Below are 14,807 nucleotides of genomic sequence, written 5' to 3'. Positions count from 1 at the left end.
TTGCGTGGAAGGCACTAGAGAAATGAAAGGCATATTATTATTATTATTGTTATTATTGTTGTTGTTGTTATTATTATTATTACAGCATCTAACCACTGACAGGCAACCGCAGCTGCATGCTCAATTCAAGCCACTTAAATTTAGGGCTGATTTTTACAATATTGACTCTAAATACTTTTTCCCATTGACTCTGTATGCTGAAATGTATGTTCACCTGCCCTGCTGAAGTATCATTATTCCCCAGAAATATGTAAATGGGGGGCTTTTAAAGAAAGAAAGAAAATGTGGCATAAATATTAAGTATTCACATTTATGTGGTAGAACTCAACTGCCATTTAAGAAAGGCTTCAAAGCAACTGACTGCATGAGCTGTTAGTTGCTTCTGTATCATTAAGAAAGAAAATGCATTGATTAAAATAAAGACAAGGAACCTCAGAGACAAAGGATAACATTTACAGTGTTCAAGGGTCTGGCACAAAGCTTTGGAAAGCCCAAGAAAAGGAAAGCTGAGCTTCACAGTCAAGCTTTTTAATCACCATGGCTCTGCACAGCCACTGCAGCATGTGTGTTATGTAATATCACACTTCTCCCTCCCACACACACCTAGAGACAACAGGCATCTTCTAAAGGTCTTGGCATTATGCAGAGGAAAGACTCCAAGCAATACCTCTGTGTGCGTTTAACCTTATCTTTACTTACATTTCACCATTTCTTTCTTATTATTTTCCCCTTCTTATTTTCCCTCGTTCCTTTCATGTAGTGCAGCAATAGTGGGTATTTTTGTATCTCTAAAAATGGAGCAGATAAGGAGGAAGAAATCCCATTAGCTCCATGATGTGTTTTCATGGTGACTCTGAATGTTCCGGTCATGGCCGTTTTGTGCATTTTGTATCATTGTCCTCATGCTGTTGTATTGTTAGTATTTTTTTGAGCAGAGTGGAAGTGTTACATTCTGAAGACATCAGCTAATTATTAAATGGTACCTAGACTGTGCTTTCTTTAGGTTTTTAAATAGGAAGTAATTAACCAGAGGTTTTAAAGCTCTGCAGAAAAGCCAACAGGCCTGTGAAACCCCAGGATCTAATAACAAAGCAGGTGAGTCGGTTTTCCAACATCCTAAGAGTTTGAAGACATCCTTATCCTCACTGTTTTCTGAGTAATAGAAAGAGCTCAGCCACATTTCTGCCTTGTAGCTGAAGGTAGCCATGAAGTTAACTGGTGTTGGTTTTTTTTTTTCCTAAAAAGAAAAAAAAAAAAAAAAAAAAAAGGGATGTCGCTGGCTGCTAATTAGATGTATTTTAACTGCAAAGTCATTTTAGCAGCTAATATTGTTATTATGTGCTTCAGTGTGAATCCTTAGTGAAGCTATTAAACTGTGAGAGCCTGAACTTATCAGACATTTTGTAACGTGGCTGGATTTTTGTATCCTTATTCAGAAACCTGTGGGGAGGGGAGGACCTTTCTCACTCCGGCACAGTGCGCATTTCTTGCCAGCTGATTACCAGGGTGGGCAGCCGAGACCTTCCTGCACCTTCTTTTTGTACTTTTCCCCTCTTTCGTCTCCTGGCAATACCAATTTCGTTTCTGCTTTGTGCTGCGCTCCCTCCCTTCTCTTGCATGCAGCAGCCGAGCCCTGCCATGCACCCTGTAGCCGAGGGCAGGGATTTATCGGCAGGGACCGGCTGGGTTATTCAGGATACTTTTGGCTCCTGCCAGTCACATACAACAAGTTGGTGGTTTGTGGGAGCTGCTAGGCTCTCAGCATCAGGCAGGCTCCTGCTTTTGAAAAGCAATAGCCCACAGCAGACAGTGGACTTAGCCATCATTTTCCTATCAGTTTCTCACCCAGGTTTCTTACTTTGTAATTGCTGGGTTGGGTTTCTCAGGGTTTGGATATTCTTCCCTGGTCTTATTGCACTGGTTGCTGTTATTCTCCTTCGTGCTTTAAAACAAGTGACTGATACAATATCCAAACTGATGAAAAAGAACGGGATTTTTTTCCCCTTTATTTGCTCAGATTTGAATTGGGTTATCTGCCTATCTTGTTTATGAATTTTTGTGCTGTCTTTTCTGCACAGACTGTGACTCCCAAATCTTCCACAGCTCCATTTCCATATTCCTGCGTGCTTGTTCTTTGTTAATCACTTGGCAAGCGCTTATTTGAATATTAAAAATTTCTTTAATCATCAAAGGCAGGAGCACAGCTTCATGAATATTCATATTTTTTTCCTCCTCAGACTGGATTCTAGTTCATTACCCTGCAGTAAAGCCAAACAGTCATCAATCGCGCTCATTACAGCCGCTGGCGTTTTGATTGGCTGCCTGCTGCTGGTAGCCCGCGTCCCCCATCCTCCCGCTCTCCTCCATGAGCTGTCGTGTACCTGCCAACAACAACAAAAAAATATCAACAATGCAAGAATAAATTTCTCCGGTTGAAAAACAACTTTGCAAACTTGTCAAACAGTCCTTGTCACTTTTTTTTCTTTTTTTTTGTTTTACACTAAAAATTAAAAAAAAAAAAAAAATTCGGAAGGAGAAACTTGAGCTTTAGAGATGAATATTTGTCAAGAGAGTTGACGTAAGTTTCATTTGCATAATGACTTTGTACTTCTGCATTAATAAAATTTGCATATGAAGCCATGTTAATTACTCCTGATCATGCTTTTTGCATTCATGCATAGTAATTTTCTCCGACTTGTGAGAATTAATGTCTTGGCATGGGGGGGAGGGAAGGGGGGGGGGGGGAGTTGGGGTACTGTCAAATTTCTGTGCCAGTGCCCCTCACACACGTTCTTTCTCCTTCTTGTTCACCACGTCACTGTTCTTGATCTGTGACTCATTTATGCATTATCATTGGAAATTCTTGGGAGAAAGAAATGTATCAATTCAAAGGGAATCCTTGTCTGCCAAAAAAAAAAAAAAAAAAAAAGAAAAAAATCCCTGAGCAAAATGTACCCGAAAATCCCTTCACTGCCCTGCTTCTTCTCTCCCCCATGAGCCTTTCCCTTTTCAGCTTGTGTAAAGTTTTCGTCTTAGCAGAGCATCGGGAGCTGGTGCAGGGGAATTGCTCCAGCACCTCTAGTAGGGGCTGGTGTGCAGGTGTCTGTGTCTGAGAGCTGTGCTCTGCGTGTGAGTGTGTTTAACAGTGTGTCTGCGTGTATTGCAGGCTTTCTGCCCTCTCTGGGGACACTGTGTGTGTTTGGACTTGTAGGGTGTGCATGCACTGCGCTCCTGGTTCCTGTTGGAAATGCTCGTGTCTTTGTGTCTCACTGATACGTGTGTGCATGTGTATGCATGTGCATGTTTAGTTCTGTCAGTCCTGTTGGTGATTGTAAGGAAAGGCATAGTAAAAAGATAATGATATCATGTGGGAACAGTCCGTGGTGGTGTAATACAGATAAGACAACTTGTTTTAGAAAAAGCTTGGAAAAAATCTGTTGGAAAGATTGGTGAATAGATCTCATGCTTCTGGATGTGTCTGTTCAAGGCTGCTGCAATGGTACATGTAAAACCCATCTCAGAGCATCTGCAATACTCTCCTTGAACACGACGGGCACAGGGCAGAGATGAGGCTGCAGCCTGCAATCTGAATTTGTAGCTGTTCACTGCCTGAACAGATGTTTTTCTTTTTATTAAAAGAGAGTTTTTTAATAATGGAACTGATCTTTAGTCTCTAACCAGCTATTGATTGATTTTCCATTGCCAGACAGGCACGTGGAGGCACACAAAAACTAAAAAGGCTTACATGTCTGCATGTGCATACAGGAAGCCACCCTCCCAGCAGGCACGCAGCACCCTGAGGGATGCAGCAGCACCATAGCTACCTGTGGCTGCATTTACACGCAACGGGAGATGCAAAGAAACATCCTTAAAATTAAGATCAGGTCCCTACTCTGACATGGGACATTGTGAATTCTGTTTTGCAGCTCCATCTTTGTGCTTTGCCTGGGGACTTTTCTGCAGATGTGCCAGAGGAGCGGGGTGTTTTACGTATACCATGTCATATGGCCAGTCGTGCCTAGGCTCAGGGAGAGGGACAACAAAAGGATGCAATTTGTGCCTTGATTGTGCCTTTTGTCGTGTTCAGCTAGGCTCTTATGCTCATTTCCATCTTCTGGGGTCATGTCCAATTTACCTTATTTTCTTCTTCACAAGTTTAGAAATAGCAGAGAGCAAAGAATTTCTCTTAGCAGCACTGGGAAGGCAACACAACCTGGGAGCTGGTGCCATGTGCAGGCAGTATTTGCTGAGCCTTTTTAAAGTATAAGAACAAAATCCTGCTTTACTATCAGCAATGCAGATCTTTTATTTGTGCTGTGACAGCCTCTGTGCATGTTTCACACTCATGGTACGTGCAAAATTCCCCTCACATCCATGCAGAATGATTGCAGAATATATAATTGAGATCTGCAGTGCAGGTGAGCAATTTCCCAATGCTGACCCAGGAGGAGACTCAAACCTCATCCACCATGTCTGTGTGTATGGAGAGAAGCAGAGCTGCACCTGTGTGCACACTCACACTAGCTGGTCCAGATTTTCCAAATCAGCCCCTAAATCAGCACCACTGTGCTTGTAGTGTGCTTTCTCGTCTTGCAGACTATGGTTCTTCCCTTTGTGACAGCCAAGGACTCGCAGGAGTGTTTGATTTTTGAAATCAGTGTGCAATGTGATGTGGTCAATTGGCTGTAGGGTCTCAGAGACTCTGCAATCCACCCCTTGGTCCTGTGTGGATTGAGCAGAAAACTCTTAGCACCTTCTTAGGATAGCATCTGTCTGTCTACCTATATCTGTGTGTGTTATCTGTTTGCGCATTTTGTGTATGCCCATTACCTACAGCAGTTAAGTTGAGGAAGCATAGAGAACAATGTGTTCATTTTTGGCTTTAAATAGAGCTTCTGTGGGGAAAAATACCACAGAAGAGGAGCTGGTTAGATAAAACACGGACATGTTCTTAGCAAACGTAAGCTGAGTACCACTGTTATTCTTATGATAGCTATAAAGAGGTGTTACACACCTAATGACGGAGTGCTCCTTTTCTCTGTTAGTTTCCTTGAGGGAAGTGGATACAATCTCACTCTTCATGGTTTGCCACTCAGTCTGTTTCTAGAAGACTATACTGTTATATGCGACAAAGAAGCTAACCCTAAAGTGATAGCAGAGAAAAAAAGGAATTGTCTGGTTTACTTCTGGGGGAAGACTTATCCCTCTGGTCTGGCAGTCCCAAGATCATTGTCTATGATTGGTGGTAGAACTCCCTGAAAGTCTGCCAGAGTCTTTGTCTATTCTTCTTCTCCCTTTCTTCTCATTTCCTTTCTCACACTAGATTAGCACATTTTAAATTCCCTGATATATAATTCTAAGGACAGAAAAAGGCCTTCTGAGTGACATCTTCAGTTCCATCCCATCACTGGCAACCTGATTAATGTGGGTTCCTCCTATAAATTTGTTAATGGCTGGCTGGCTTGCACCCACTACCTCTGTTGGAAGGATCTTACAGGATTCACTGAAAGGGAGTTACACTAGATGACCTTTGAAGGTCCCTTCCAAGTGAAATGATTCTATGATTCCTTTCCCCAGGGGATTAAAAACCTGTCTGAAACCTTAATTTCTGTTCTATTCTAGAGGAAATGTATTGGTTAAGAGCAGGGAGAGCCTCTCTTGGTGAGCTTTTGGCATAGAATCATGGAAGTATAGGCATCTTAGATATTGCCATGCTGAGTAGATTGTATAAAATCCATTGCTAACAGAAAGATGGGACCCACCAGGACTAGAGGAGATAAAGTGACATTCAGGGTAGTGTTATATGCTAGGACCTGTGCATTAAAACCACGTTTAGTTGTGGTTGATGGTGTGCTTGGTGGGCTTCATAAGATTCCTCTGTATGATGGCTCCAAACTCCAGTGGAAGCTGTTGTATGGCACTTCAATGTAAGAAGGGCTGAGTGACTGCAGGATCTGTGCCCTTAGTCACAGACATGCCTAGGTGCTACAGAAGATGTAGGTGCTCTGTGCTCCTACACTAATCCAGATTTCAAAATCACAGCTTTCTTGGCAAGGATGAGTACCTATGGAGCTCAGCTCAGCCTTTACTAGCCTAGTTATTTTTGTAATGTTAGGAAGACAAGATGCGATTGTTAGGTAATTGTTAGGAATTTTTGTTATGTTTTCTTTGCTTCGTGGAAGGTAACATTATTCATATATGTTAGAGTGGCTTCTGTAGATACAGAAATCCATGTCTGATATCAATTTGCATGTACCTAGCATGCAGTTCTGCCCCAAATGTACAAGCTAGATGGTAGTTATCACTACCTGCCTGAGATAATATTTGCAGTGAGATCAAAACAGTTGTAAAAGCCAGGCAACTGAGCCCCAAAATAAAAGATCCTCCCTTGCCCCATGTGCCACAGAGATGGCTTCTATTTAAAGCCAGTGCTCACAAAAAAGCACAAATTTTATCCTTGATGCTTGAAGCCCAAGTATTTACACAGGGAATTTAGACTCTTCACTTGTGGTTTTGGCAAAAGCTTCACACAAATGTTTTGCACTGGTGGTCTCTTAGCCATTTAAGATAAATGGCAAAATCAAATGCAGTCCTTGCAGAGTAGAGCGCTGGATGCTGTGCCAAGGATGAACTATTCCTGTTTGCCTCACATGTGTAGCTGTCAGATCAACACGTACGCTCGGTACCTGAACCAGGATTCTCGAGGTAGACAGCTTCCCTTCCAAGTGTTGCCCTTCTAGGGCTGGAAGAAGCATGGGTAAAAGTATTTCTTCTTGCTGCCATGGCATTGCATGTGTATGCAAGGTGCACATGTGTGCACAACAAAATTGCCACCCCCCAGAAAAGGAGAATGTTTGCTAAAAGATACCCATTAACACATGTATTTCCCAATGTAAATGCGAAGGAAACTATTGTTTATGATCTACCACGGTGTGGTAACTGCTAGCATATGCCAGCTTTTTAATGGTGACCACTCCACCACATATCTTCATTTAGAAACTGCCCTTGATTAGTAGCCTCGCTTTATATAACAATTAAGTGGAAGGCGCAGTTTTAAATAAATGGGGTAGGGTACAGAGCAGCGCTGTACTCGCAGCTTTCCTCTAACTTCTGCTGCTTCTGCAGTGGCCAAAGATGTGGGTCTTCCTGACTCTGTGCGTGTATGTCTGTTTGTGCCTGTCTGTACTTATGCAGGTGTACACTGATATTTAAGGCTTGTGTCTGGGTTTTCTAAGCCGCGGAGCTCCACCTGGAGTAGTGCCAGGAGCAGCGAGCATTTCCAGTGGAGCAGGAGAGAGGTCTAAAGACAGCTTTGAAATGGCAGGTGATTCCTAGAGGGGTTAAAAATAAATAATATTTCTGGAAGTTACAATACTGTTTTTTAGCTATCGGGAAAAAGATTGCTCCATTCTTTGCAGGCTCAACAGGGAAGCAGTGTGCATAATGGGAGCGTGCAGAATGCATAACTGGCTGCGGGTCAGGCGGGCAGGCAGCACAGCGGCCCGTGAATGCTTCATTCCAGGAGCTCTGCTCCTGGCGTCCCTCCGAAGCCATTTGAGCTCAGAGTCACTGCACTTTGTCTGTGCTGCCGTGTCGAGACCGCTTCAGCAGCAGCTCGGCAGAGAGCCTGCCTGGTTTTGTGTCAGCTAAATGCATTAACACAGCCGTAAAACAATAATCCCCCTTTTGATTTGGTCCCTGAGTAGTGCTGGTGGTGACGCTTGCCGCCTCTGGCTCTCCCTGCGCTGGGACTGGCTTTGCCCTTGCTTCGTCCGTCTCCGTGCCCAGGCAGGCCCAGTCTGGGCTCACAGGGCCACTTCTTGCACCCTCCCAGTTTGCTGCAGGCTTGCATGCCTCAGCCTGGCCGAGGCAGAGGTCAGAGCGAGAGTGTAGCATGTTAGGCAGCCAGCCCCCACCTCGCCTGCTCCCCCTGATGATGCCTCCTCTGTCCCTTCAAACTTAGGTCCGACTGACAGTTTTTTCTATTGTTTTTTCTCCAGGGCCGTCCAGGCCTGCAAACCTGCCGGGGGCTCCAATAGCTGCCTCCTCCCACCCTCACACATCCGTCATCACGTCACCTCTCCGCGCACTGGCCTCTCTCCCGCCCTGCCTTAGCCTGCCCTGCTGTGGTGCACGTGCAGTCTCAGTTGGCGGGACTCAGACTGAGATTCAGACTGAGACGTCAGGTACATTTGGATGTCATTGTCAGTTGTCAGGTAATAGAAACATTTATTTTGTTGTTGCTATCTGAAGGTCAGTAGTGCTGCCAAGTGATGTCATCTTTGCTATGGGAGAACTGCCTTCTCTGGGTTGTATGGGGAAGGCACTGGAAGTGTCCCAAACACCCCTTGCCTTCCCTCTTGCCCCCTGCACCCCGGCAGAGGATGGGAATGGGAAGGGGTGTGCACTCCCTCCTTTCCCCCGTCCCTCCCCTCCTGCCTGCCACCATCAGATGTCACCAGTGGCTGCTGGGCCATTTGTGTCACATTGTGAACAAATGTCTGAAACTCTTCGCAGAATGTGATAGCCTGGTATCAAGATTTCATCTCTCTGGGCTGTTTATTTTAAGCTTAATTGGATAACATTAAACATCTGAAGTCTTTCTCCTATCCCCTCTTTTTTTTTTTTCTCCCCCTAATCATTTGTATTTAAAGGCTTTCCTCCACGTCCATGTGCACGCAGGATGTATGTGCTCCATGCAGTTTTCTCCTTTGCTTTGAGAAAATGCTCCTTGGTAACTTGCCACGCATCCCTCCCCTCTCCCGCATCAGCTTTTTCTTTCCTTTATTCCTTTTGGATGCCTGACTTTTGTCACTGTGAGGAGGGGAAAGTGATGTGGAAATGAGGGCGTGCTCAGCTCGCTGGAGAGGATGGGGACATATTGTTGCCAGACCCCGTCATTTCAGACCCAGTGATCTCTTTGAAATCAGTGGGTGTTTCTGAGCATGGCTCAGTTGTAGGATTGGGTCTGTGGTGAACTGCAGGCTGGAGAGGTGAAAATGGGGAAGGCTTAAATGAAAATACAGCTGTGGCAAAATCTACAAGCGTTTATGAGGGAGACTAACTGTGGTGGGCCAGCCCTTGCAGCCCTGATTCATGCTGATGTGCATGGAGTTTTAATAGAGAGTTCAAAAAATAACGGAAAAATTGTGTCTGAGGACCAAAGGATTTAGAGAGATGGCAGGTCACATGTAAAATCTTTTTCAAATGGCTCCTCCTGTTCCCCCTAAGATGGCCAAAGTTAACTATGCTCAATATATTCCTTACAAAAGCAGTTGTGCTGCTGCAGTGTACTGTATCTCACAAGAAGGTCTCTGCACGTCTGAATTTGCTGTAATAAACCAAGAGAAAAAGTTTTTCATCTTGGAAGTCCTCTGTCTTGAGCGACAAAATTTACTCGGGAGGAGACTGAGAGGGGTCTTGTGTAGACCCTGGTAAAGCTCGTGGTGCATGAAGCAGGCTCCTGTGCCTCCTGACTGAGACCCAGACATTTGTGCTGACCTGACAGCAATGTGTGGCATGGTGTGACATGACCAGCATGTCCCAAAGACCTGGTCTGACTTCGTCATGCTGCCATATACAGTGCGTCGGTATGCGTGTTTTCGTCGGGCTCCGCTTCATCGACCTCAGCAGACTGACCAACTGACCTGAGACGGGTGTGGAGATAGGCTCTTCTGGGTGATGGGCACTGAGTGAGATAGGTGCACTGCTCTCCCCAGCTGATGAAACAAACCGGTACTGATCTGCTTTCCTGTTCTACCTTCACAGAAGCAAACTGCATGCAGGCAGGTAGCTGTAAGAGTGAGCTGGCTTCCCACTGCTCTTGCTGCCAATAGCCAGTGGGGAGGGAAGGAAGCAAAATTAAAAAGGAAGGAAGGAATAACTGATTAAAGGAGGTGGGAAGGCGAGGCTTTGGTATGTTACATACTTTCAGTTCTCACTTTGGAGCTAGTTTTCAGTAGTGTATTTGCTAGGAGAAGGATGCCAGCTCTGCGGAGAGAGAGACCTGTTATCATGGCTTCCTGTAATTACTGCTGCAGTCTGTGGCACTTAGAGAATAGGTTTTATCAAAGTGCATGCTACATGTTTATGACAGTAGTTGGTCAATCTCTGCTTGAAAGAAGCATTTTCTTCCCTTGAAAAAGAGATTATATCTTTTTAACTCTTTCTTAGCTCCCTCAGTAAATGAGCCAAGGTATGTTTTAAACTCTGCAGTAGAAGTTGCAAGATCCTTCTAGCACTTGAAATGTTTTGTGGAAATGAAAAAGTGAGTTCTTTGTGTTGACTAGTAATCTAGGGATGATCCCTGCATTGTGCCCTCTTTTTTAATATAGCCATTTACAATAGTCACTTGCTGCAGCTTTAGAGATCTGCTTGTCTCTCTGACTTGATTAGCCTTTTATTCTGTCAGCCCCGTTCTTGCTTCTGAGGAATTGTTTCCTCCTTTTAACAAAAGCCATCAACAGTTCCCGCCTCTCCTCCTCCTTCATCATTTCTTACCTTTCCTGTTTTTCAGCATTCATTTAATTCAGGACCTGGAGTTTTTCAGTGCAGCCCTCAAGCAGGCTGTGAACCTGAAGGCTGGAAGTTGCAGGTATCCCCGGATCAGGCCCTCGTGTCCCAGCAATTTTGTGCTGGGGAACCCAAGACAAAGGCTGCCAGTGGAGTTTGGGGTCTGCAAGTGTAAAAGCTGCATTTTGCAATCTTGGACCAGGACACAGGATTGCACAGTGAGCTGAGTAGCATTTAGCTGTGCAGACGGGAGGAAAGACCTTTGCCTCAGAGCAGTTTGTGTTTTGTAGTGAATGGGGCTGCTGGTAGCTACTTCAGTCATTGTAGATAATGCTGGGAAGTCTGCTTGGATGTCCAGCATTTCTCCTGTGGGTGTTGGTTGTAGTCCCTCTGTCTTTGTACCTCTCTTTGTGTTCAAGGCACCACAGAGTCAGGAATTTGCAGGTAAAGACCTGTGTGCTCTGTGATTTTTAAAATACCTGCCACTGGAATATTTTCTCTCTCAGTCTCCTTATTTATTTATTTATTTATTTATTTTTGCATCAGCGACTTCTGTCTGCTGAAATGGGTTCTCCTGTTTAAGTGTTTTTAGTGCCTATTTAATTAGAAGTTGGAATAGAGTCATGAAATTCACGGGGTTGTGTAGCTTGGATCTAAAATATAAATGGGCAAAGCATTCGTTTTTGCTTTACCCCTTGCCAGATTAGGGTTCTTTTCTGAGTCTGCTTTTTATTTCATTTCAATGAATTGCAACTGCTAAGAGTAACTGTAAAATGCACACAGGTTTTTTTTTTTGCACAACAGAGACATGCAAATGATTGTTGAGAGACGTAATTATGTAAAGAAAAGTGTATGCCTGTATGTGTGCACACATACACTGCTATGGCTTTTGTGGGGCTATTTTTTCACAATACATCTTCATAAGGCTCTTTCTATGATGCTGATTTATTAATATTGTACATTAAGTCTTAAATTGTCAAAGCTGCCTAAGAGATTTGGATGCCCGTTTCCCATTAAAGTTAACGAGAAACGAGCTTTGCAAATCTCAGCACAGAAGTGCATGGCACTTTACATTGTATTCTCCTAAGAAAAAAAGCCTCTGCCCTGAAGATCCTACAGTGCAAAAGCCCCATGAGAGGAATCTGGATCGGCATAAGATGAAGTGAATCTCGGTGATGCAGATACTTTATCACTTCTGCCTGCACTCAGATACATACCTGATCCAAAATCTTTGGATCTGGGCACATATGCAAGGGTTTTATATAACTCCGTAAAGATAATTAAATCTGCCCAGTACACAAACATTCAGCCAACCAGTGAAACTGCTTCCTTCCCACATGTAGGCTGATGGAAGGAGATGGAAAGCAATTACGATACTCAGTTGCATACATAAAAACAGCAAGTGGGCATAGGCAGTGGTGATTAATGGACGGGGCTGTGAAGCTGAAGATCTAAAACAGGGGAAGGCATGGGGCCATAGCTCAGAAAAGTGAAACAAGCTCCTTTTAATTAAAGGAGTCAGCTGTGTTAGTCATTAGGACATTCTGAAAATCACACGATCATGTTGTAAAGCTAATATCAATTTATTTGGCTACTGAAATTCAACTGACTGCTATATTTCTGTTTGCTTAGCAAAGGTTAAGGCAACAGTAAAGATAAAAGAAATACCTGTTAGTAAATAATAGGTTTAAAAAGAATATTTTCCCCTCCTTCAAGTATATTTTAGAATTCATTTTGTGTTCATTTTATAACTGGAATTAGCCAATAAGAAAAGCTAGATTAGACCACCTTGCTGTATAAAGCTTGCTGCAATTAATACAGGCTTTCTAGAAAGCAGTATTTTTTCAGTAACTTTTGTGTTAATGATAAGGTATGTGCTCGGCACATTACTTACTACGACAAGAAGCAAACTTTTGTTCTCTCCAGACTGGGCTTTATTAACACAGGAGGGTCAGTGGAAAATAAAACAGCAGTCACAGCAGAGAACACAAACTCATCCGACAACAACCTCCTAACTCATCTAGTCCCATGGCAATGAATGATCCATTACTCTTCGTTTTTGCTCAGCGGAATCTTTAAGAAAAAAAAAACAAACTCAAATAAAATTTAATTTCTGATTGGCTGTGGGTGATTTTTCAAGAAGAGAAAGAGGAATTTTAGGTGAATGTGTCTGAGGTCAGACAAAGACTGAGGGCAGCTTCCCCGACGCCCTTTATAAATGGATAGTTTCGTTTTACTGCATAAAAAAAGGTTTGCTTAAAGTACTGGCTAACATTCAGGAGAGATGTCCCTATTAGTCATGGTGACGTCTATTTATTTATTTTAGTGAAATATTTAGTGCGTGCTGTAGTAGAATTAACTTTCTGCACAGTACTTACAGAGTGCAGGGCTGTGTGAGAGATGTATATGCTAAGAACTGTTATGCATCAGTCTGTGAGTATGCATTTATCTTCTCATCTATCTATCAATCTCTGTGTTCATCCATCTATCTGAGTATTAAAATCATATGTGACCTGTCTGTCTGTGCAGCTCTCTGTCTCACCAGATATTAAACTCAGATCTAAACTCAAAATAGATGGATCTAATCACAAACTTCTTTTTTGACTTGATGGTGTGTTTGTCAAGAGGCAACGAAGGGACCTTAAGGGAATGAAGAGGCAGACAAAATTAGGGTGCTGCATGGGGCAGCAACGCTGGCAATTTAAGCATGGCTGAGGCTTTGTTCCAGACAGGCTCCCTATCACTCTAACTTTGTAAGTCCTAATTATGCGAAGTTAAGAACCAGCAGGGGCAATAGTGATATTTAAAGGTGCTTTAAAGTAGATGCCTGTAATTTCCAGACATCCACAGAAAATGAAAAACTTTTAATTGCAATATTAATGGGGGGAACTGAATCTGGTAGTCTCAAGACAAAAGGGTGCAAGAAAACATTGCCTGCAGTAAAGACAATGGCTCCAACAGAGAGTTAACTCGATCGCATACCACTATGCTGAGCCCGAGAGTCTGAACTCTTCAAACGCTCCAAATGGAGAGCTAAATCAAAGAATCCTGTTTCAAATCCATCCAAGATGTTGCTGTTTTTCTCCTCTGACAGGAGAAGCATTTGGAAGTGCAGTTTCTTTCTTTTTTTATAGCTGTCTTAAAAAGGAGTTTGGATGTTTAGCACAGCTGGTGCTCATTACATTATGCACTATCAATAAAATAGCATGTGTAATTAATTTTTAATGCAGTGCTGTATGCAGCGCTTTAAAGCAGTTACTGTATGGGGAGAGCCGACACCGGTCACTGACATCAGAAATATTGAAATAGAGGGCTAGATTTTGCATTTTTAAAAGGTGTATGTGCGAGCTGGGGGAAGGGTAATTCCCAGCCAGCAGTTCTCTGGTCACAATCAAATTTAAAAAATATAGGAACAAGATGGATGAAAGCGCTCTTATAATTTACTTATTGCTATGGATGAATTTATTTCCTTGTAGTTTGCTGAGGGATGGCGGGTTTAGGCTTGGTGACTTCAGAGGTTGGGTAAGCACCAGGGGACTGCACAGCAACTGATCCATCTTCGTTAAAGCTCAAATGCTTCGCTGCCATCAGGTGGGAGGTGAGGCGAAAGGTGAGGCTGGGAGAAAGCAAAGGAAAGGCATTCCTGTTTGCTCTCACAGAGCAGTTATTTTTACAGGGCTCCTTTCTTGTGCTTTGTTGTTCACATTAGTAATAACCCCCTGTTTTTTTCTCAGGATTCATGAACTATTTGGCTATATTGGTACTTTGGAAGGGAGAGAGTAGCTTTGGTTACAAAGAGGCACCACTGATGGCAAGTTGCCTGGTGCTCTGACAGAAGACCCAAACAAATCACAGCCTTCTCTTTTCTTGGCACTTATGCAGTACTTTCCAGAAAACACCAGCAAAAATAAAGACTTCTTTAATCACGCATGGTAGGCAAGGCTTGGGCACCTCCGTGGCTATTAGTGCATCCAGAAACACCTCAACTGTCCAAGGGAAGAGCAGACCAGGCTTTGAAGTTGTGGTAATATGTGATGTGTCTTTATAACTCAGCAAAGGGCAAGGTATCACTTTTGTGTTTGCAGGATAGGACCAGCCTCTGTTCCACTGTGTTCTCTGTTCCTTTTCAAGCAGTTTTCTGCATGCCTCTTGGTGAACACTTCCTAAGAAGATAAGAAATCAAATGCAGGAAGAGAAGGGAGGAAGCAATCACCTACAAAGCGGCAAAATTAGAGGTAGCGTTCATCAGGTGCCTTGCCTTTTGGTTGGGCAATGCACTTCTTTCTGAGAGCTTG

The 14,807-nt window shown here is 43.4% G+C and overlaps 1 protein-coding gene across 4 annotated transcripts in view; it reads left to right on the top strand.

Moving 5' to 3' along the window:
• BCL11B (BAF chromatin remodeling complex subunit BCL11B) overlaps window positions 1-14,807 on the top strand; it is a 92,553-nt gene that overhangs the window by 32,732 nt on the left and 45,014 nt on the right. For 2 of the 4 annotated variants that reach the window (XM_048948114.1, XM_048948113.1), the window contains exon 3: window positions 8,001-8,216. The exons of the other annotated variants lie outside the window; for them this stretch is intronic. In XM_048948114.1, coding sequence (XP_048804071.1) covers window positions 8,001-8,216 — 216 coding nt within the window. The remainder of the gene's footprint in view (window positions 1-8,000; window positions 8,217-14,807) is intronic. 4 annotated transcript variants of the gene reach the window in all.

The sequence above is a fragment of the Lagopus muta genome, chromosome 6 (assembly GCF_023343835.1).
Source record: "Lagopus muta isolate bLagMut1 chromosome 6, bLagMut1 primary, whole genome shotgun sequence".
In the NCBI taxonomy this organism is placed as follows: Eukaryota; Metazoa; Chordata; class Aves; order Galliformes; family Phasianidae; genus Lagopus; species Lagopus muta.
The sequence above is the reverse complement of the archived record's forward strand: the minus strand, read 5'-3'. Positions and strand labels throughout refer to the sequence as shown.